Consider the following 23,892-nt stretch of genomic DNA (forward strand, 5'->3'; position numbering starts at 1 on the left):
AACTCTGCAGATCAGAGACCGCTCCAAAAGCAGGAAGTGTAATACAGCGCAGGGCATTCTGGGTAAATACAACCAAAGCAAACGCACGTGTTTACCGCTAAGAGGGGAAACGGCTCGTGACGTTTTACCAACGACAAAATAGAAACGGCTGAAGATGGGAAGCCAGTTTTCTTTCTGCTTCTTGAAGACAGAAGTTGAGATCTGTCTTCTTCTTAAGTTTTCATGTCATTTCCTTCAGTGGTTCTTGGTGCAGCGCCCCCGCAGGCCAGGCGGGGAACAGGCTGCTGAAAGGGTTTCGGTTGGTTTCTCTCAGAGCAGAGGGAACGAGAACCACAGCATGATTGACAGCACTAAGACCCTCCTACTGGCTCTGTTTTTCTGGCTGTAGCAAAGCGCAGAGGAAATCGATTTTTTCACAGATTATGTCTCTCACTATGCTGTCAAAACAGTTTTAACTGTAAAAAGCATATATTTTAATAAAAGTTTCTTGCTGCAGCTTTAAAACTCTGCCCTTTGAGGTCGTTTCCACATTACCTCACTGAGGCTTTCTGGGGAAAATGCTCCTTAAATCTGGATTTTAACTGATTTTACAACTATTTTTCTGCCTTTCAGCAGAAGAAGACTCATTTTCCTCCTCTGCTCTACATTTAAACTGCTAACAGCCGAGTTTAGTCATGGAGAATAATCAGGTCACTTCTGACCTTGGAGAGAAAACTCAAAGATATCCAGAACCTAGACGATTCTGAGCTGCGTGTCTGTTAGGAGCCAGATCTAATTCACTTTGGCTGTTTTTCTGCCAAAAGGACAGAAATGCAAATTGCGCCTGGTGGCCTGAACACTGGGATCCGACTGGAGCGGCTCAGAAATGGAAATGTGTGCAGCATCTGCCAACGCCGCGTCCTCTCCTGTTCGTCCGCTTAGCGCCGCTCAGTGAATCACATGAATCGCTCTGCATGATGCTGACTCATCGGTTCGTTTCCTCTTGCATATGAAATGTAATCATAATAACCGACGGCAGCGCTCAGAACAAGGTGTTAATCACGGCGTTCCAGGTAATAGTCACATCCCGTAAAACAGCATCAGCCCACGGAGAACAGAAAACATGAAAAACTCCCGTTTCCTGGTGAGACTCAACTCTGGCAGCGGCTCAGTGCGACTCACACACACACACACACACACACACACACACACACCACACACACACACACACACACACACACACACAAACACACACACACACACACACACACACACACACACACGCACGCACACACACACACACACACACACACACACACACACACACACACACACACACACACACACACACACACACACACATACACGCACACACACACACACACACACACACACACGTACAGCTTCCAAACATCACTTTCTTTGTTCCAGCAGCAGAAACACTCAGAACAAACAGCATCTGAAAATATTCCCACAGAAATTATCCTCAGATTAAACCAGATTAAACACAACATCCAGGTTTTATTCTGAAAATATTTTTACAAAATAGATTTTTTTGTGGATGGATGGATGACTGACTGGTCGGGTTCCTGTTAAAGGGAAGGTCTTCCTCTCCACTGTCGCCTGATCAGCATGAGGTGTTGCTGTAAAGTCAACGACTCGATTATTTATTATTAAAATTAATATAATTGACTTGGACTGAACCGAACAACTAGCAGGGTCATTTCCCTCCATCATCATCCTCATCATCATCATCATCATCCTCCTCCTCGTCCCCGTTTCTCCCTCCCTCCTGACCCTGTGGCATGATGGGAATGTTCTCTCGCCCGTCTGAGGGAGGAAAAACGCCACATCCAGTTTGTTCTCCACACAGAGGAAGCTGCTGCTCCAGTTTTCATCACGGTTTACTGGTTTACTGGTTTACTGGTTTATTTTACTGGTTTATTTTCCTGCTAGACGTAAATAAAATGCAGAAGTGCATCTTTAATTCTGGTTCTGAACTCACAGATTCCCCTGTGGCATTATGGGTAATCTGTGAAATGGGTTGAAGTTGTGGTGAGATTAAGGAAAACTGAGCTGAGCTGGATTAAAATCTGCGCCGGTTCCAGTGAGGCAGAGGTGTCCAAAGTGCGGCTCAGGGGCCGTTTGCGGCCCTTGAAGTGATTTTGCGCGGCCCTAAAGTGTGACACAAGTTTTAGTTTTTAATTTGACTTAATTTGTAAAAACAAAATAATTTTACAAAATAAAACAAGAGTGAACCAAAAACACACAAAAATGTAGAACAATACGATCAAGCTGAAAAAATTAATCTGTCAAACCTGCAAAACCTTTTTCATGTTTTAAAGAAACGTGATCGCCATCATGTTCAGCAAAACAGTTTGAGTCCGACCCAAACCGACCCAAACCGACCCGCTTTACTCACTCTCCAGGTTTCCTGCCAGCAGGTAGAGCCAGGTGAGCAGGACGACGGCGGTCAGAGACGCCACCAGCAGCTTGAGGCGCCCGCGGCAGAGCAGGTGCATGATGGGACGGCGGCGGTCGGGTCGGGTCGGGTCAGGGGCTCAGGTGGGGCTCAGTCCGTCTTCAGCTCCCTGCAGCATCCTTTCATCTGAGGAGACACAACGGGTCAGAACCAGAGTTACCGATAACTGAATGAAACTTTAACTAGGACTAAACTGTGTTCATCAAACCAAAACCTGCTGAAATTATTGAAATTTATTCTCTTCTGTGTTTATGAATCCATTTATTAGACTTTCAAACTGACGTGAAAATGTTATTTTTTCACCACAAAGCAGTTAAGCTAAGCTAATCTGCAAAATGGCGGCAGCGAAAGGACGGAGGAAACTCCAGTCAGCTGATTGGATAAAAATATTAATTGGATAAAAGTTTTACATTTCTGTTGAGTTTTCAACTTGATCCATAATCACAAAACTAAAAATACTCAGAAATGAACTAAAGAGTGAAAAACAACAACAAAAACTACTACAGTAAGAAAAATGAACCAATATTTAAAACATACACTGTAAAAACTAACTTAAACTAACAGAGTTAAACAAACAAAATAAAACTATAATGAAAAACTTTTTTAATAATGCATTCTGGGTAACACAGACCAACCGACGCGCCGCCGCCGCGGTCACCGTCTCTCTTCCGCCGCTAAACAACAAACCAGCGTTCTGACAACTATCCCGGCATGCACCGCGCGCTTCTTCTTCTACGGGGAAAATGAAGTCGGCGGCTGCTTACCGTAGCTGCTAGACCTGTTGTGGCTCAATATTGGTCCATACATAAGGCGAACCGTCGGCTTTGGAGGAAACTGAAGGTTTTTAGGTGCCTTATAGTGCGGAAAATACGGTAGAGAGTCTTTTACTTCAGTAATATTATTATTGCTGCTCTTACTTGCGTAGATTTAAAGACATAAACTCCACAGATTGGAAATATTAGATTCTTAAATTTATTCAATGTATGACCTAATATTTATGCAAATTTGAGCCTAATGAACATTTCGTACATGTCACCGTTTCCATCACAATCGTTCATTTTGTGTTACTTGTATAAATCTGGTTTCTGCAGGCGGTTCACTGGAATCACTGGAGAACAAAGAGGAACACGAGTTCCTTCAGAGTGACGCAGCATTAAACGCAGCACAAATATCTGCTTGTCTTGTGGCTGAAAGGAGGGCAGGAAGTCCTCCAACGCTCATTTAAACTCCCCAAGTATGATTTATGAGTTAATTAGAGAGGCTGATGTATGCGCTGGACGCCGTCAGGAGCCACAAAAGCTGCTGAGACGGCCAAGAAAAGAAGACGAATGGAGAGCAAAGATTAGGAGAAAGAGGTGAAGAGGTGACGGGAATTACTGGAAGGAGAAAAGGACAAAGAGTGGAGAAGGAGGGAATAAAGGAGCGGAGAGATAAATACAGCGAACAGGGGAGGTGAAAGGAGGAGAGGCGATAAAAGGAAAGCAGAGATTAAACGGAGCGAAGGCAGAAAGATTAGACGACAGACAGAAAACAAAGAGGGAGCGATAAACCGGAGCAGATAATAAACAGGAAGATTCTGTTCAGCAGATTAAATAAGCAGAGAGGAGACGGTGGAGGGGATGAACCGGGCCGGGACAGAACCCGGACAACCCGCCTCTAATTACGACAATAAAACCCAAACGACTGGCGGACAGAACCTGAGCGGAGCGGAGGACGGCGCCGCGGGCGCCAAGTTGAAACGGCCGGACCGATTCCAGAACCACGAGCCCAGAAAAACCCGGAAACCCCGAGAGAGTCGGGTCAGAGGAACGACGAAAACACAGAGGGAAGATCTGATGTGGGTTCGTTTAGATCCAAAAGAAGAACGTCCAGGTGGGCAGGGAGGCAGAAGTTCTGCTGGACCAGACCGGACTGGACTGGACCGGACCGGGATTCTAGCTGTCAGCTCAGAACCAAGCAGAGCTGTGAAACTGAAGGTTTGTTCCTAAAAGTCACCATAATATTCAAGCTCTGCCACGGATTCTGACTTTAACTAGGCCATTCTGACTCATGAACAGAATGGCCTAGTTAAAGGCCATTCCCCTCAGGGCGGGTCAGGGTTAATAAATGATATTTATTTCAATCTTATTGCTGTTTGTGTTTCTGGAGGGTCCTCCATTAAAGCCAGACGTGTGGAGCAATCGAGTGGAACGGCCCAGTCAAAGTCCAACTGAGAGTTGGACGATGAAGAGGACGAACTCACACACTTCCTGTTCCAGCCTGGATTTTCCCGGCGTTCCGAGCTGCAGCAGCCGAACGGGATGGTAATGAAATTAGGGGCCTGAAGCGGCGCGGCCGTTGCGGCGCCGTCCGTTGCGGCGCGGCCGGTGCGGCGCTGAGCACGGAGCTCATCACCGGGACGACGGCTCTGATTAGCAGAATAATCAGCAGGCGCTTCGTCCATCAGAGCAGATAAGAGAGCAGAGCAGTAATCAGCTCCCCTCACGCTCCGCACTGACCTCCATGACCTCTGGAGAGGAGCTCCGCCTCCTGACACCAGATTCTGATCTGCTCCATAAAAAACCCGTTTAAACTCCCTGAGATCTTCCCTCCTGTCTTCTCATCCCAGCAGGAGGCGCTGCAATGAGGTCCTTCTCTCTCTGACCCGTAATCATCTGCCTTGATCAGAACCGAGGATCAGAACCGAGGCGTCAGGATGAATTTCACAGGCAGCTGGAGTTAAAAGTGGCCGAGCCCTCCGGGGCCGCTAACGGAGCTGGACGAGCAGAGAAGGGTCGGAGGTCACGCCAAGGGACGGGAACCAACCTCTGAATAACAGCTTTACAGACGAATCAGTCGGGATCCGACCCAAACGTCCCGATCCTGCGTTTCCCTCACAAACTCCGCCTCCTTTCCAACTTCAACGCTTTCCAAACTGTTATTTTAAATTTTACTGTGAATTCACAGCAGATGTTTCCACAGCAAAATAAGCCTGGAATAAAAGATTAAAACTCGGTTTGTTCAGTGGAATCAGCCAGCAAAACCTCAACCTCACTTAAAGACGACATGTACAGATATTTATATGTTGATAGAAGTAAACATCAGTTAAAGTCAGCCCAGTTTTACTTACTGATACTTTAAAAAGACAGATGCAGATGCTAATGGCATCATTTCATCCATCCATAGCGAAACGTTCAGTATTGTTGGTTTAAAATCAGATTATTATTATGATAACGAGGCCGTCTAACTTAAAGACTCACCAATAAAAAGCTACAAACACCAGAAGTAGGGCTGTTGTAAACGATTATTTTAGTAATCGAGTAATCTATAGATTTTTCTTACGATTAATCGAGTAATCGGATAAAAACAATTATGAAATAAAATATTGGTAAATCTTCCATAACACCAGTGTTACTATCGGATATCAACATCAGTCTATTTTTTCCACATTTGAGCTTCCATACCAGTTACTGTTTTGTAGACCGGGGGAGCAACACGGGATATTTACGGCTCCTCCGTTCAGAAACTCATCTACCAGCCATGTTCCGCCTCCCGTTTGTTCAGACCGGGATGATATAAGTTTATTGTGCGGTTCGTCCGTAAAGCTGCTCTTACCCTGTAAGCATCAACCCTCAGCCGTGTTCAGTCTCTCCGCTCACCTGTGTAAATCCTCCTCGGCTTCTTCCCGCCGTTCAACCAGCAGCTCCGGAGCAGAAAGGCTGCCGAACTCCCGGCATCGCGCCGGTCATTTTAAGGATGTTTATTGGTCCCACAAAAACGATGAAAACCCGGAATTATCACCAATCAGTAAAATCCCCGCGGGCCGAACTTGAAGATTGGACGTTATGCCGCTAACACGTAGCTTCCGTCAACAACTCAGAGGTGGAAGTCAGAGCTCCGCGCAACGCAAATAATGTTCCGGCTGAAACACGGTGCGCTAAATGATAAAACATAAATTAACGAAGCTTCGAGGCAGGTCAATTTTCCTCGAGGAATTTTAATAATCGAGGTACTCGAATCACTCGAGGAATCGTTTCAGCCCTAACCAGAAGAAACATCAGTTTGTTTACCGAAACTCCATTCGACGTGCCATTTTAAAACTTAAACACAAATGCTCTTTTTACAGAGTTTAATATCTTTTGAGAGAACCGAACATTTCCAGCCTGAATCTTTCTGGGGTCTGAATAATTATGGACTGAAATGATTTCTGCTTCCTGAGCCTCAGAGGCGACTTTAACTTTTTATTTGTTTTAAATTAGCATTTTAATGTTTCGTTTTTATTCTTTTTAAAGTAACTGCAGCTGTAACAAAAAAACTCCAGCTTTTAAAATGTTTGATCAGCGATTTATTTTTTATTATGTTGACGTTTCATCAACATGTTCCAGATGTTCCCAGAATTCAATCTCTGCTTCCCGCCTTTTTGTCGACGCAGCAGATTCTGCTGAACGTCTCCATGTTTTCATCCTTCACAGGGATAAAAATAAAAACCATAAGAAACGTCGACTTTGTGAGGATCGGCTCCTCAGACATGATCAGAACGGTTCTCGTCTCCCGTCCGGCTCTGAGATCCAGTTTTAGATATTTAAACGATGCAGCAGGTTCCTGCAGAACAGGATCCGTTACATCTGCAGCTGGAGGATCTGTGATTGGTTTATAATTTCAGTTTTGACCCCTAAAGTCAACAAGGCAGCAGCTTAGAAATGAGGAACGTCAGTCAGAGTGGAGTTTTGATCATAATCTGTAAAATAAATAGAGAAAATAATCAAAATATGATGGAAACCTGATGGCAGATCCGATTCGGCTCAGTGGAGAAACTCCAGGCTGGACAGGAAGAAACAGAGTCTGATCCGGAAGATCCGGGTCGGATTTTACTCAAAGCTTGTCCACATGCAGCCGGGTCTTTATAAAAACTAAATATCACCGAAATATTGTAAAAAACATTGTAAATGGGGTCAGTTTAGTCTTCATCCACAGGAAACAAATCCGTTGTTTTAAACATGCCAGACCAACAGGGGGCAGTGTAGCGCAAACCCAAGTCAGCCAATCACATTGCTTCATAAGCTGCAGGCTTTCAATTCAATTTCCCAGAAATCAAAGTGCAAATCTGAGAACGTGAGATTTACTGGAGGTGTTTTTATGAAGCTGAGGTTGTGAAAGTCTCTGGTTGGTTCTGGAGAAATAAAATGTAAAAAAATTCTCTTTGCCAATTAAAAAAATAGTTTTTAAGTTTCATTATGACCTGCAGAGTTTGTAACGTTATCGTTGCTGCTTTGCTGCAAAAATTCACACGACTTGGGTGAAGTTTGATTTGCAGAGAAAAACCAGATTATACATTTTTATTTTATGCAACGAAAAAGAAGATTTATGATCCGTTTTGCGTAAAAATACGAAAACAAATCCACCTTAGAAAAGAGATGACTTGAAATCGCAGAAAAACATTTTTCTGTTTGCAGTTTGATGTTTATTCACATTCTGAGGTGATTTTTTCCTTCTGACGCCTGTGGATTGTGTTCAGCCAGTTTCAGTGAGTTGGATGGAGACTGGAGCCGAGTTCGTCCAGCGAATCATTTTTCAGCATGTGAGGACAAGTCGGCTGATCCTCGCTTCCCGACTTCTAGTTAAACCAAAGAAGCTAAAAGAAAAAAGCCACAAATCCACCGACCGCCTGCAGAGGAACGAGAGCGAAGCGGCGTCGCACGTTTCGCTTCTGACTCACGAGATCCACAGAAACGAGGGATTCAAACCGCCGATCGCCTTCTGAAGGTTTCAGGGCAGGAGAGCAGAAACGCGGAGCTGCAGGAGCCGCAGCAGGAAAACAGTGGGAGGCGTTTCGACCTGCTGGATGCCTGGAAACGGATCGAAGCTTAAACAGGTGGGCCGGCTCTGCAGCGCTCAGGAAACCTGCACAGCGTTTCTGCAGCTCGGTGAGTGAAAACATGAAGAAACCAGAGCAAAGAGGAGGACAGAAATGGCAGCCGTGACCTTTGCCCCCACCTTCCCACCTGGGTATTTCCCGTCCGGCGATCCAAACAGAAACAAGTCCAAGTCCAGCTCTTCTTCAGTCCAGGATCTGCAGACCTTCGTCCCACTTCTTCCTCCTCTGCAGCTCCTTCGTGTCCTCCTCCTCTTCTTCCTCCTCCTCCTCTTCCTCGCACACCAACAGACCATAAATCTCCTCCACCTCCCTGGAAACCGCTCCGATTTCAGCCCCACTCCCTTTTTTTTCCCCACTTTATGGAGAAAAGAACGGATCATCCCTGCCGGGGAGGAGCGGTGTCACCTTACACTGCCGGGAACAACAGAGGGGCATTGTGGGGATTTTCCTCCTGCGCCGTGGAATGCACCGGTCCCCTCTGAGGCCTCGTTCGCTTCTTTTCAGCATCATAAACTGTTAAACAGTTTACGTCTCCTCCAGGAAGCGTCTTTCTCTGGACGGAGCGTCTCTACGTCTGACTGAAGAACCGTCTGATCCTCCTCTGTTCGGCGCAGGAAGGCCGTTTATCCAGACAGATTAAAGGATTCCTCTCCTCATCGCGGTAAAAAGACGCCTCATCATTTATAAACGCCGCTTTACGCAGCAGGTGGCGTCTGTGAACGCCCCTTAAAGACGACTGGAGGTTAAACCCACCGATTCTCAGCAAAAACTTCATTCCCAACCAAATCTGACCATTTAGGAATCTCACTGATTCCATTGTATTTCATATTAAAGTAATAAACATAACCAAGAATTGTTGGATAAAACCTTTAATGTTTACTGTTTGGTGTCTTTTATGAGTATTTTTCTGTTTTTAATCAGTCAGGTTTGTTCAAAGTCAAAAATCAACTGAAACATTAAATTCTTCCGTCATCAGAGATCAAAATGTTTCATTTATTATGAATCAAAGAAACTCCGACCAGCTGGGTTTGAGTCTGGATCTAAAGGAGCTCAGTGTTTCGGCTGTTTTTCAGTTTTCTGGGTGTTTGTTTCTAGATTTGTGGTGCATAGAAGCTGAACGCTGCTTCTCCACATTTGGGTCTGGATGCAGAGCAGAACCAGAGCGTGCTATTTAAATAAACTGATCTAATCTGAATCTAAAGTATCGACCCGAAGTTATGGATGTTCTGATGGACCTTCTGGGTCGACCCGTCCAGCTCGTCTCCTCAGAGTTGCAGGTTTTTAACCTGAAATCAACATTCAGAGATCAGAGCTGAGCGACGCTCCACTCATGTTCCTCCTCTGGAAGCTTCAGACCGGCTGCAGGTTTCATGCAGAACCCGCTCGGCGGCCATGTTGGTTCAGTCCGGAGGTTCTGCGCCGTAAACACACCATGAGGGAGCGACGGCTCCACCAGCACAGACACACACAGACGTCGGGTCCAGTGGAAACGAATCCTCCTCTCCAACCAGCAGAGGTCAGCAGGTCAACAACACCTTCCTCTGTTTACTCAGAGGAACACTGACCCGGCTCGCCCCTCCCCCACCTGCTGCTGGGAGCCGGATCAGGTAACGGACCCCAGACGACCCGACAGTCCAACACCGACACTTCGCTGCTCGTTATGGAGTCAGAGGTCAGATCTACCGTCCCACAGAGACGTGAGGGGGGGGGGTTTCCTGGCCAGCAGGCGGCCTGGGTGAGATTTACTGTTTGCTTCTTCCATCACCGACTCTGAACTATAAATAAACCGTCTGATCTCATTCATAAAACCACGGATGATGGTTTCCTGTAACCTCTGGAGCTGAAAGAGTTTCACTTTGAGACGGGAACATTTACCGCCAGAGTTCACACACACACACACACACACACACACACACACACACACACACACACACACTTTATGTTTTTTTCTGCCTGGTCATTCTTGATACTCAAATTACGGGGACGTATTCTGTATTTAGAACGATCAAGTAACTATATTAACCTCAGCTTTTATTAAAATGTCATATCAAATATGACTTAAAAGAAATTTTGTAATTCAGTGCCTTGAAATTGGGCCTCTGTCTCTTTAAGAACTCCTGCTGCTTCTGAAGCTCCGCCTCCATGTTGTCATCCCAACATGGCTCCTCTATTAACCCTTTAACAACGTTTTCTCCAGCGCTGCTCTGAGCAGCAGCTCCTCTGACGAGCTCAGGCGGTCGCTAATTGCTGCTGGCTAGTCTGAAGGAGCCGAGTGGGGGAGGAGCTGCTGTGTGAGGCGGAAACTCGTTAACTGCAGCTCAGAGAAGGAGCTGCGCCTCGAAGGCGCAGCTGGGTCCAACGCTGAATGGTTGCCATGGAGACTTATGGATTTATGACGCACGTCAACAAAACATTGACCAACATGTTCGATTTTAACGATGGAACTTCACAAAATGCAATTCCTCTTTCTGGTGTTCACACATTTTGACTACATGATGTGTTTCATAGTTTGTTGATGGACAGAACTTTGAGCTGCTGTGATGCTGAAATAATCGATCGATTGATTAGTTGATTGAAAAGTCAAATAAAATGTGACATTTTATAAACTTTTGTGAAATATTTTGTTCTACATTTGGAAGTGGATTTTCTTATTGTGAAAGGATCGAATTGGATCGTTCAGACTTGGACTGCCAAGGAAAAGTCGGAAACATGGGTCTCATTTGGCTGTTGTGAGAACATAGCTTTACAGCGGCCTAGTCAAAGACCAGTTGGGCTCGCCATCCAGTGTGACGGAGTTTGAACCGTTTTGCAGAAAGAAACAGACAAACATGTCCGCTACAGATTTGCAGAACTGATTGAGACGAACCTTAAAAAAGCTGCAGCATGAGATGGCTCTCCAAAAATACACTCCACACTTTTCAGATTTTCATTCTGCTCACTTTCAATGACGCTCTAACTTATGCCTAACATAAAACCCTTTGAAGTTTGTGTTTTCAATGTGAGATAATGTGAAAAGGTGAATATTTAGCGTCGTGATTAAGATGAGAAAAGTGAGCCGCGGCTGCCGGAGGACGAAGATCAGCCGAGTTATTCTGAATCCACGGAGCAGATCGCCGTTCTTCATCTCTCCGAGTAAACACGCGCCGCCCACACACACGGACAGCAGAAATAATCCAACAACACACACAGCAGCTCCTCTGTGCTGCTGCGCTCCGGCTGCCCACACACTCCACTTCCTTCCACAGCGAATCAGGAGCGGAGAGGGTCAGAGGTCGCATCGGGAATCTATTATCAGCCGCTGCGCGCTTAGCTGCTGGATCCATAACGTCCTGGAGACGAAGCCGCCCTCGGTCCACATCAATACGCTGACTAAACTGGAGAGTTCTGACTTTTAAAACTTTCTGGCACCAAACTTGAAATTCCCCCCGGAACGCCGCGTTCCCGCGGAGATGGAGGATCCGGATTGGACCGTTTCTGGGTAATTAGCTTAGGAAACGCCCACATAATCGAATGGATATTATTGGAAAAGGAAAACAGGATTTAAATGAGCTCTTCAAAGTGGGAGCAGCATGAGACAAGAAGCCCGGAGCGACAAACGCGTCCAGCACCACCCACAGCCCACAGTTTGTCCGTCCAACAAGCTTCCTTTGGGTTCTGTCAAACTCCTCCGAACTTTATTCCCGTCAGCTAAAGCAGCTAAGCTAACAGGAAGGCGGCGCTCCTCTGGAGCAGAAAACATGGGAGAAACGCAGCTGAAAAACATTTTTATCTGCAGGATTATTCATATCTTGGACATGTTTGACCAGAAACAAACGTTTCATTGCAGAATTTAATGACTCTCATGATGCTTTCAGACAGAACCGCCTGATTTCTTCCTGCCATGGATTCAACAAAATGTCCGAAATGTTCTGCCACAACCCAAAGGGCTGAAAAAATCTTGTTTTAAACAAAATAAATAAAAGTTTACAGTTTTAATGCGTGTAATTAGTGTAGAGGAATTCAGAAGATTAAAAGAGCACCATGTGAGGACTACTGCCATCTAGTGGCTGTTTTCTTACAGCGCAGAATCAAACCGATGCTAATCTGTAGCTGTGATGGAAACTGCAGTAATTTCGGCCTCTTCCGGTTCAGTTTGGGAACATTTTTATGTGGAATGTGACTCCAAAATGTTCCCAGGGTTTTTTTCACAGAGCATATCTAAAATAGTCAGAAGTAAATGCAGCTTAAAAGCTGAAATACTGATGCTAATGCTAGTTGACCCGCGATTGGCTGACATTTCCAATGCAGCCAATCCAGGAGCACCGTTTACTTTCCTTAGCACTTCAGTAATCGATTACTAAAATAATCATTAGCTGTTTATCTGATCCATAAAAATGGATCAATTTGCTCCATAAACATTAATGTAGTAACAAACATCACATCTGAAATTATCCTCAATATCCCCCAAAATAAAGTTTTGTATAAAATATCTAAACTTTGTGTTTAAGCAGAGCAGGAGGAAACCGATCGGCTCCGTCTCCTCCAGCTTCCTCTTCCACAGAGGATCCAAACTTTTCAGAATTTGGACGGATCCAGACCAGATGTTTGGTTTCTCTGTCGGACGGGAACGTCGTCGTTCCACCAAAACGTCTCAGACTGGATCGGGTCGGAGAGCAGCACCATCGGGCTGAACCACGCTTCCCTGCGTCCGGTCAATGAGCTCCATTGATTGTGGCCCGGTGCCATCGTGACGGTACCGGCCCAGCGGCTGCAGCGCCATGATCCGTCTGGACAGAATCGAAGACTTTAACCGCTGCTGTCAGGATCCTGATTGGTTGAGAGACAAAAACGAGTCCAGTGAGACGACAAGATGGCAGCGCAGATGTGAAACGGAGATCCGATTGTATCTGAGGGTCAACCGTGTCCAACCAGAACAAACTGGATCAAAGTAAGTACACCCCGGCCCACTCAGCAGCTACCAGGAGGTTTTCTTATCGTTTTTAAACCGCTTGGTTCGTTTCTCCTTCTCGTTCTCACGAGTTCTGCTTGCATGTAGTTTATTTCCAGTTACAATCTGCTGCCTCCAGTCACTTTAAAAATGGGCCCGAGTCCGAAGTGGGAATGTGTTTGGGCTGGAGCGAAGCCTCGGCCCGGCGGGAGAAACGGCAACACGTCAGTCGGGATGTGGATCCTGCTTGTGGAGCGATGTCTCTCTAAACGGATCCGTCGGTTCTGATTAAAAGCCAATCAAGACGACGGGAGGAAACCGACCCGCAGACGGGAGGAAGGCTCTTAAAATAAACGATGTTCCTGCTTGTTGAGCCAGAGGGTTTTAACTGTCCACAGAACGGCTGAAGGAGAAACGGTCTAGTTAAAGTCCACACCGCAACCTGAAGGAAATGCTGTGAATTTCCTGATAAATGATTGTGGAAACCTTGACGGGTAAAATAATATTTACATTTATATTGCTTTAAATAATCAAACTGTGATATTTTCTACAGAAAATCAGATTTAAAAAATCAGAAATAAACTTCTGATCTTTTTAGAATATGATCTTAAATATTAGTTTTTTTAGGAAATGATTTCTAAAACTTTTTAAAACTAATTTGATGTTATTTTATATTTATCTTTCTTATTTTATTGTTGCTTTATTTACTTTCAATTTACTTCAACATTTCTCGTTAAACTTCCATCTAACTTATTTTATTTCCTTCGAATGTAATTGTGCTTAAATGTATAAATTTTAATTACATTTTTATCTATTTTCAGTTTTATTCCCAGTTAATTTTACTTATTTTAATCTTTTTTTTAGCAATTATTTAGTAACAAAAGATACGTTTTTGCATCTCGTCCACAGGACTTTACAGACATTAAGCAGTAAATGTCAGAGTTTGTCGGTTTATTGTTTTTAATCTGTTGTATTTGTGAAAAACGTGAATAACTGTAGAATCTGTTTAAATTAAATCCCAGTTTCTGATGGCGCCTGACAGCGGCGTCCTCAGCCGATCTGAGGTCGGCTGAGGACGCCGCTGTCAGGCGGCCATGATGGCGCCGACCTCAGCCGATCTGAGGTCGGCTGAGGACGCCGCTGTCAGGCGGCCATGATGGCGCCGGCCCAGCCGATCAATGAGCTGACGTTCACACGCCCAAACATTTCATCAATAATCTACTGCAAAATGCAGGAAGAATAACTCGCTTTCTCCTTTACGCGCTCGTTTATTTTGAATTAATCTTCATCCGAGGTACAAACCTGGAAGATAATTCAGCAGATTTTAGTTCACACTGACTTCAGACCCACAGCTCGTTTCTGTTTGACACTTTTCTAAATGCTTTTTAATTTGGAATCCATTTAAATAATAATAAAAAAAATAGTAAAAGTTTGTTTTTGTGATTGGAAAAAACTAATTAATTGTAAAATGTTTGAACATTCAAGCAGCTTTTCTGGTTAAAATGTAAAAACTCTAATTTTTCTCCGTAGTGCAGAATTATTTATGACACTTGTGGATTTATGTGTTAATTATGCAGGAGTTTGGTTTCCCAGTGAGGATCTGCAGAGATCACTGGTTCTACTGGTTAGTTACTGAACAAACTGGGACTAACTGGTTAAACGATGTGGGCCTCAGTGGTTCTGAATGTTTGTCCTGCAGCTTTTACCCATGAAATGCTGCATCCATTCAGGATCACAGGAATCAACGTTATCTGCATCTCTGATCTGTTGATATGGAAACGAGGTTTCGGGACAGAGAGGGAGAATTATCCGACTGGGCCTGAATGTCTCCGAGTATCAGAGGTTTTAGACGGCAGGAGTTTTTACTGAAGCTGGAAGAACAAAAACAGAACAAACTGGTGCTTTAACTGGTCCGTCTGTCCTGACGGGCGGGCGGATGGATGAATTGATTAAACTGGGGCAGATGGATGGACGGACTGCTGGGTTTTGCTTTCCCAGCGAGGTTTTAGTCAGCTAACCACCCAGAGGGTAAGCTAACTGTAAGCTAACTGAATTAGCCACGTTGTGCCGTGTTTCTGCCTCATAACACCAGAAACATTCGCTGTAATGACCCATCTTTCGTCACTCCAGCAGCTCTTATGCAACAGCAGGCAGTGAAATCCGTCCTGCTCCTCTGCTGCTGATGCTGCGCAGGAATTCAGCGCCGCTCATGTGGGTCACAAAGTGCTGAGAGGCGTCGGTTTCTGGGAGCTCCGGGATTTCGTTTAGAGACCGGAGCGATTCCTCACCTCAGCTGTCAGCTGGCAGAGGACAACAGAGAGGCGGGAAGGAGCAGAGAGAAGGAAGACGGCAAGAACAAGGAGTGGAGGTAAATGATTAAGTGTAGCTGTGACTTAATTTCCCCAGCAGAGCTCCATTTCTTTCCAGTCGCCAGCAGGAGATTCATCTCCCTGACAGCGCAGGAAGGAGGCGCGTGTTGTTGTTTGCGAGGCCGAGAAGCAGCAGCAGACATCCATTAATGAGAGCTTCTCACTGTACCAATCACATGTTGTCTCTTTCAATCTCCGTCCGTCACTTTTTCCCCTCCTTCAATCTTCGCCCCTCATTTCTCCGCCAGTCATAACAGATGTAGTAGATGGCTCTTCTGGAGCGCCTCATCATTTACTCTCTGTGAAGAAGAGGACAGCGAGGGAAGACGGAGAAGCCGGCGAAGGTCCGGCTCCATATGTGCTGCTGGCCAAACGGATCCAGCCGGATTTTCCGAGTTCAGATCCACAGCCAGGCGGCCGACGGGCCGAAGCGCAGATCATCACTTCATCTCCACCAATCAGATATTAATATCTGTATCGGTCCCAATATAAAAAATAAAAAAAACATAAGTTGGGGTATTGGTGACAATGCGCCCAATCCGTAAGGGCAGATCTATTCAGTGTATTTCTATGCTTTGCGCTCTGAGAGACGTCATCCAACATTTATAACTTTAGTAGCATTTTCTGAACCCTTTGAAAGGTTGTTTCAGTTTATCATGACATGTGGATAACTTCCTGTTTGAGTTTATTCGTTGTTTTACATTTCCAGTGGAGTTGTGTTATTTTTCCTCTACCGGCTTTAAGAAGCTGTTGGTGTGTGTCAGCAAGCTGCACTGGAGCAGAAATACATTTAGAGTTCAGTACATTATGTCCGTGTATAGAAACAGAAATGTTTGAAGGCGGCTGTTTTCCTGAGTCTGACCGGCCTCAGATGTCTGTGTTGACACTGGGAAAACCTGCACGACCCAAAACCTGACCAGTTGGGCCTCATCTCCTCACTGGCTCTGCAGTGGGAGGAAGCTGGACTTTTCTAACTGGTTGAATATTTCTAAGTTTTTTTGCTTCTTATTTTCTGCTGGGTGCCGTTTTTTTTTTTTTTTGTTTGCAAACACATTCAATCCTGTCTGAGCTGAATCTGCTGTCTTACAGAGATTACATTCCAATACATTAATAAAATCTGCCGACATGAGCGGAAATATTCAATTAAAAAAGTGCCGACATCTGCTTTCATCGCCTCCACGGAGACGGAGAGCGAGAGTGAATCTGGAGACGTTAGTTGGTAAAGTTAGGATATTTCTCAGTGTTTATGTCCTGACATTAAGAAAGCCATCACCTTTACCCCAAACTGTCCACTGATTACTGGTCTGAATGAAACCGAGGAGCTGCAGCGAGGGTCTGGATTATTAAAATCTTCTGACTTTAACTCAGTTTTACAGTGTAACCAGTGAAGCAATCAGACATCATGGCGGTTGACCAGAACGCTGCAGCAGGGAAACTCCAGACATACGTTTCCATCAGGTCTGGAACGACTTCACAGAAGTTATTCATGAAACCGGCGTAAAGAATCATCAGAGGTTTTATTACAGGAAATCAGCCGGAAAGGATTTCCTCTCCCTCGTCAACACTCAGCAGTCAGGATCAATTCAAGATCGACTCAGGTTTCACATTTCCACAGACTTCAAGGTGACGCTGTGGAGCGCTGAGGCCTGATGAGCCAGGCTGAGTCAGACTGAGTCAGGCTGAGTCAGGATGAGCCAGGCTGAGCCAGACTGAGTAAGGCTGAGCCAGGCTGAGTCAGGCTGAGTCTGAATCAGACTGAGCCAGGCTGAGTCAGGATGAGCCAGGATGAGTCAGGATGAGTCAGGCTGAGTCAGGCTGAGTCAGGCTGAGTCTGAATCAGACTGAGCCAGGCTGAGTCAGGATGAGCCAGGATGAGTCAGACTGAGCCAGGCTGAGTCAGGCTGAGTCTGAATCAGACTGAGCCAGGCTGAGTCAGACTGAGCCAGGATGAGCCAGGCTGAGTCAGGCTGAGCCAGGCTGAGTCAGGCTGAGTCTGAATCAGACTGAGCCAGGCTGAGTCAGGATGAGCCAGGCTGAGTCAGACTGAGCCAGGATGAGCCAGATTGAGTCAGGCTGAGTCTGAATCAGACTCAGCCAGGCTGAGTCAGGCTGAGCAAGACTGAGCCAGGCTGAATCAGACTGAGCCAGGCTGAGCAAGACTGAGCCAGGATGAGCCAGACTGAGCCAGGCTGAATCAGACTGAGCCAGGCTGAGTCAGACTGAGCCAGGATGAGCCAGGATGAGTCAGGATGAGCCAGGCTGAGTCAGGCTGAGTCAGGCTGAGCCAGGATGAGTCAGGATGAGTCAGACTGAGCCAGGATGAGCCAGGCTGAGTCTGAATCAGACTGAGTCAGGCTGAGTCAGGATGAGTCAGGCTGAGTCTGAATCAGACTGAGTCAGGCTGAGCCAGGCTGAGTCAGGCTGAGTCTGAATCAGACTGAGCCAGGCTGAGTCAGGATGAGCCAGGCTGAGTCAGACTGAGCCAGGATGAGCCAGATTGAGTCAGGCTGAGTCTGAATCAGACTCAGCCAGGCTGAGTCAGGCTGAGCAAGACTGAGCCAGGCTGAATCAGACTGAGCCAGGCTGAGCAAGACTGAGCCAGGATGAGCCAGACTGAGCCAGGCTGAATCAGACTGAGCCAGGCTGAGTCAGACTGAGCCAGGATGAGCCAGGCTGAGTCAGGTTGAGCCAGGCTGAGTCAGGCTGAGCCAGGCTGAGTCAGGCTGAGCCAGGCTGAGTCAGGCTGAGTCAGGCTGAGCCAGACTGAGCCAGGCTGAATCAGACTGAGCCAGGCTGAGTCAGACTGAGCCAGGCTGAGTCAGGCTGAGTCAGACTGAGTCAGGCTGAGTCAGACTGAGCCAGGCTGAGTCAGGATGAGTCAGACTGATGTTGGTGTTTCCAGGCTGTTAAAGCAGAAACGGGTCCAGAAAATATTCCTCATGTTTCCCCTCTGGACCCCAGAACAAAACTCTTTAGTCTCACAACCAAACAGTTTGTCTATGTCTCTGTGAGCCGACAGATAATCAATAACTAGATAGGCTGCTGATTTGCTTGCTGTTGATTGACCGATCGACTCATCTCGGCACACTGAGCTGTGTGGAAACTGCTGCAGTAAAAACAATCTGCCACTGATGGCCTTTTTACCACCACGTCTCATTTAGCTGCTGATTTTACAGGAAGTTATATTTATACATAACTACGGCGGCTTTATGTTTTCAGCGCCGTCTGAACTATTCATCCTGATGTTTTTAGTTTCTATCTAAATCCTGCTAAACCACAAAGAAACAGATGTTTTTAAACCCAAAGTGAAGCAAAGATAACAAGCCCAGAATTCAGCTAATTATTAACATGAATATTAACAGAACCAACAGGTGAAAAAATGAACTTCCTGTTAATTAAATCCATAAAACTCATCCAAACCACCTGGAGGGTCAATGTTTTATTTAAGTGCTGGATAAAAACAAAGTCTAGGCCCAGTTTGGTTAACTGGGAGTACTGGGTCATTTCCCGGTGGGCCGTTTGGGCCAGGAAACTCCAGGCAGAAAATGAGTCCCACCCCAGTAAAACACACTGGTTTGGATGTGTACTGGTTCCTTCCTGTACCAACTGGTCCCAGTTAGTACAGGAACCAGTACTAACTGGATATCAGTACTGGTCAGTAAAAGTCTCAGCAGAATAATTTGTTTCAGGATATGGTGAAATTATGCCATTATAATTATCAAGTTTACCGTATTTTCCGCACTACAAGGTGCACCTTCAATAAATGGCCTATTTTAAAACTTTTTTCATATATAAGGCGCATAGAATAGACTCTACGGTTGTCACCCGTCCCGTATTGAACCTATAAGGGACAAGGTCCCCAGTACTTTATATAGTAATCTGCCCCTGTCATTGTTTCACTCACGGTGTTGGTGTTGCGATATTGTGCCCAACTGCTTTCTGGGTAACACAGACCAACCGACACGCTGCCGCCGCAGTCTCTGTCTCTCCTCCCCCCGGCTTTAAATGTATAGCGGCTGGTCCCTTGGTAACCCCAGTCGAAGCTCCCTGGATGAATATCTAAAGCCACTTTGTTGACATAAAGAATGTCAACAGTTCGACTCGGGTCGGCGAGGAGAGTCTTCGGCGGCCGGACGATGGTCACCGTTCGCGCACAGCATGTTGGTGGAGAACCTGGTGCTACATGACCTGCAGACGACCTGATTATCAGGTCCGTAGGTAGTTAGGTCAGTCAAACTTTATTAACAAACCAGCGTTCTGACAACTATCCCAGCATGCACCGCGCGCTTCTTCTACGGGGAAAATGAAGTTGGCGGCTGCTTACCGTAGTTGCTACACCTGTTGTGGATCAATATTGGTCCATATTTAAGGCGCACCGGGCTATAAGGCGCACTGTCAGCTTTTGAGGAAACTGAAGGTTTTTAGGTGCCTTATAATGCGGAAAATACGGTACATCTAATGATAACTGAGAAAATGTGACATAAAACCAGTTTTAAAGACAGAAATGTGTGAAAACTGTCGGGTTTCCATGTTCTGCACAAGATATGAGCTCAATGCTTGTTGCTCTGCATGAATCATTGCATCATCGAGGCGTTGCATGGTCTTATGCAACGCTCTGCATTTCTCTGAAACTTAATGTGAGCTTTTTATTTACCATAAATATTAACGTTAAGTAGTTGAACAACATCTTTCTGCTGAATGGATGCATGTAATGCCATATGAAAAACAAACAGCCGGTTCTTTTCACCTCAGGCTGAACGACAACGTCACAGTCTGACTGCTTTACTTAAGGGAGAAATCACACAACAGTGGAAACATTTCTCCTTTATTTACAGCATGTTCTTTTTAAATAACAACAACAAACTGGGGATTGGTGTGTAATCTGGTATTCATAGTGATGATTTATTAAGGAATATCTGAGATTAGGTTTGTAACTTAATGTTTCGTGCCCCAGAGCATGATGGGAGCTGGGTTTTGATCGGCTGATCATCTGACCTGGAGGTTTTGTTTTGCTGACTTTGCAGCGTTTTGCTGCTGCTGCTGCGTTTCACTGGCAGATATTTAACACCCTGCTGGTCATTTGGGTTGCGATTCAGGAAATGTTCTGACGTTTCTGAGCGTTTCTGAAACGGGGATTACCTCGTTGCAGCGGTTAGTCAGTCAGGTTTCCTCCAGCAGCTCAGACCTCCGGCGTGTCTGAACCGTCCAATGAGAGGCAGAGGTCAGAGGTCAGAGGTGCTCTGAATGGGAGCGGGGTAGACGGATGGAAAAGCTCAGTGAGGTTGGTTGTTGTTTTGAGACCATTTTCAATAACAGTAATAATGGCAAAATAATGCAAGAACACATTCTCACAGATTTAAATTCTAACAAACATTTAACTCTGGAACTGGGAGGCATTTTAAATATCCAATAAATAAAAGAACAAATTAAATGCATTATGAAGTCTCTGTTCTTCAGAAGAAGAGATGGTTGAGCAACAGGAAGCTGATCTTCTTCAGCTCGAAGGTCTAAAATCAGCCACTGTCCTCCGTAGCTTCGCTTTCACAGGTTTGACTGACAGATCAAACTCATGTCTGCATATTTGCACTCAACAATAGTTTCCCAACTGTTGCCAACTCAGCAACTTTCTTACTACATTTAACAACATTTCAGAAAAATAAAAAAATCGGTGTCGGCCAAAATCAGCGTAGGAGATTGGTGCAATTTTAAATATTCACAATGAATAAACAAAACAACAGAAATAAAAAATTAATGAATTATGAAGTCTCTAAACGTCTGATGATCAGCGGGGAAAACTTTAATAATCCGGTTTTTAGAAGAGAGAGAAAACCATAAATCATGCAAATTAAAATGATTGAGCTCGTTTTAATTTATCATGCGATTAATTGATCAATTGATTTATTGCGGCAGCTTTTTGTTCTTGGAGGCGTGAAAACCTGCCTTATCTCTGCGTTACTCTGCTGTTTTATTATTTCCTGCTGGCGGCGCCGTTTGCTGGAGCAGAACCACCGCAGGTCAGACAGACCTGGGTTTCATCCAGCAGGGAGTTTTCATTAGCGCCGCTTTGTTAGCTCGGCACTCAGGAGCCGGTTCTGTCTCATGAAGCCAACGGGTTGGACCAATCCTTCACTCGGATCGGATCCTCATCAGGACGACTCCGCCGCAGCAGACTGCGGCGCTCAGGACGGGGGGCGGCGAGTCGAAAGCAAGGTGTGAAAGTCTGAGGGACGATGAGGGAACTGGGCTAAAAATCCCCCATCAGCAGTTTGGGCCTCCAGCTCCAGTCAGAGCAGCTTCAGCACCAAAACCCAGGAAACTCCTCTGAAACTGGGCCGCACATATTCTACATGTCTAACACGCAGAAAACAAACAAACTGTTTACTGAGCTGATAGGAGAGAAAAACCTCATAGTTCAGGAGGAGAACCAGGTGATCATGTACATTTTAAAAATCTACAATAAATAATATTGAACTGATAAATGGGTAGACCGTAAGTACAGATTGTTATTGTTTGTTTTTAACAAACATGGTATTTCGTGCTGTTCTTCTGTAATGTTTCTAAAATGTTTTAATTGTCGACTTGAGTTTGACTTTGCGGCTTCAGGAATTTTGTAGAAAATATTCTACAAACATTTTGTAACGTTTGTACAATATTTTCTGCAGGGATCCTTAAATAAACAAACAAATATTAAACTAAATATTTTAAATGTTTTTTTTATCGAGTCCTTCTTAGGTAAAAAAATTATACTAATTAGATCTGGATGCAGTTATGAAAGAGTCATGCTAACCTGCTAACAGCGCAGCTAGTTTCTCATTTTGGTGTTTTAGCATTTCTGCTAACTTTGACAGTGATTAGCACACATAGCTTCCCCTGAATTAATTTTTCTGTGTAATTTCTAATTTATTTAGCTGTTTTGTAAACTTTCAGTTGAATAGAGATTGAAAAAAAGAAAAGAAAATTGAGACAAGAACAAGACGTGATTGGTCGACTCTCTGGTGGGAAGCTAAATATAGCATTGTGAAATTCGGAAGTCTTCAAATGCTTTAGCATTAGCACTTTAGCATCAGCTTCTAAATACCTAAAGCACTAAATGGTTTAGCGCTTTAGCATTAGCGCAACTCAGTTTGTAGCTAGCGGTGCCCACCATTGAGAGCATTTAACTATTCAGATAAACATCATAAACATGATTAAAAGCAGACCAATATTGATTAAAGTATTGATCTACGCACAGAAATATTGTGATCAGGATAAAACCCGATTGCAATCATAACCTTTCTAAAGCAAATCCTGTTAAATGTTTATCAGGAAACAAATCAATAGCCTCAGAAATGAGCTCCTGCATCTCAGTCCCACCTGGACGGCCTGATTTGTGTGAAGCGAGTTTCTTCCATTTAACAAATATGGTCCCTCAGAGCATAAAAGAGAAGCTCTGCAGTATCGATCTGCCTGTGGTGCTTCTTTTAGAGCTCTCTCCTCTGAATGAGGCGCCGCCGCTGAGCTAAATCCCAACAAAAAATGCCTCCAGCACGTATAAATAATTTCCTCTGCAACTCCTCCAACGGCTGACGCAGAAAAGAGAAGCAAACAAATAACACGACATGATAGGAACACGGTGAGAGCACACCTTAATAGCCTGAAAGCCAATTTAAAGGGAGAAACAAAGTCCTTACCAGATTCACTAATGTAAATCCCAGCATGAGAAAACTGATGAGCGGTGACGAAAAGACTTCAGGAGAAAATCCAGCCTGCAGAACACACAGGAGGACACAAATCAGACGGTTTGAAAAGAAAAGATGGAAAAAACTAGAAAACAGGAGAAGAAGCGGAAAAGAGCTGAAGGTGAGGCGGTGAAGGCCTCAGAGGACGAAAGCCGAGCAGCAGACGGAGCCGCTGCTCCTCTCATCACCACGGCAAACATCCATCAGCTTTCCCTCTTCACTCTGCTGCTGGAGCAGCGACATGCCAACCAACAACCACCTTTCTGAAGACTTTAAACCCACACCAGCCCAAGTTTACACGGTTTACAGCAGCGGGGCCCAAAGTGTGGCCCGGGGGCCATTTATTGCACCTGAAATGATTTGTTCAATCACAAGTAAAGATTGGCAAAAATTTCTCCAAAAAAAACGAAAAAAATATTATGACTCAAAAAATTAAGGAATTGCGACAATCTGAAGCCATTTTTAGATCTTTAATAATATAAAGATTTAATAAAAATGTGTATAGTTGAGCACGTAAAAGTAAAAAAATAAAATAAAAATCACAGTAACCAAGTTTTGCAGTT

General features: G+C 44.9%; 1 protein-coding gene across 9 annotated transcripts in view; it reads right to left on the reverse strand.

Annotated features, from left to right (window-relative positions):
• large2 (LARGE xylosyl- and glucuronyltransferase 2) overlaps positions 1–23,892 on the reverse strand; it is a 66,711-nt gene that overhangs the window by 11,832 nt on the left and 30,987 nt on the right. For 3 of the 9 annotated variants that reach the window (XM_081605563.1, XM_081605566.1, XM_008406081.3), the window contains 3 exons: positions 23,282–23,356; positions 20,751–20,851; positions 2,402–2,587 (listed from right to left, as the gene is read on the reverse strand). In XM_081605563.1, the coding sequence (XP_081461689.1) occupies positions 2,402–2,501 (100 nt within the window). In that variant the 5' untranslated portion in view covers positions 2,502–2,587; positions 20,751–20,851; positions 23,282–23,356. Of the gene's footprint in view, positions 1–2,401; positions 2,588–7,842; positions 7,866–8,442; positions 8,601–20,750; positions 20,852–23,281; positions 23,357–23,892 lie in introns of those variants that run through there. The other 6 variants (XM_017304116.2, XM_081605564.1, XM_081605565.1 and 3 more) reach the window with 4 other exon arrangements.

Source organism: Poecilia reticulata, chromosome 3 (genome assembly GCF_904066995.2).
Source record: "Poecilia reticulata chromosome 3, P_reticulata-male-v2, whole genome shotgun sequence".
NCBI lineage: Eukaryota > Metazoa > Chordata > Actinopteri > Cyprinodontiformes > Poeciliidae > Poecilia > Poecilia reticulata.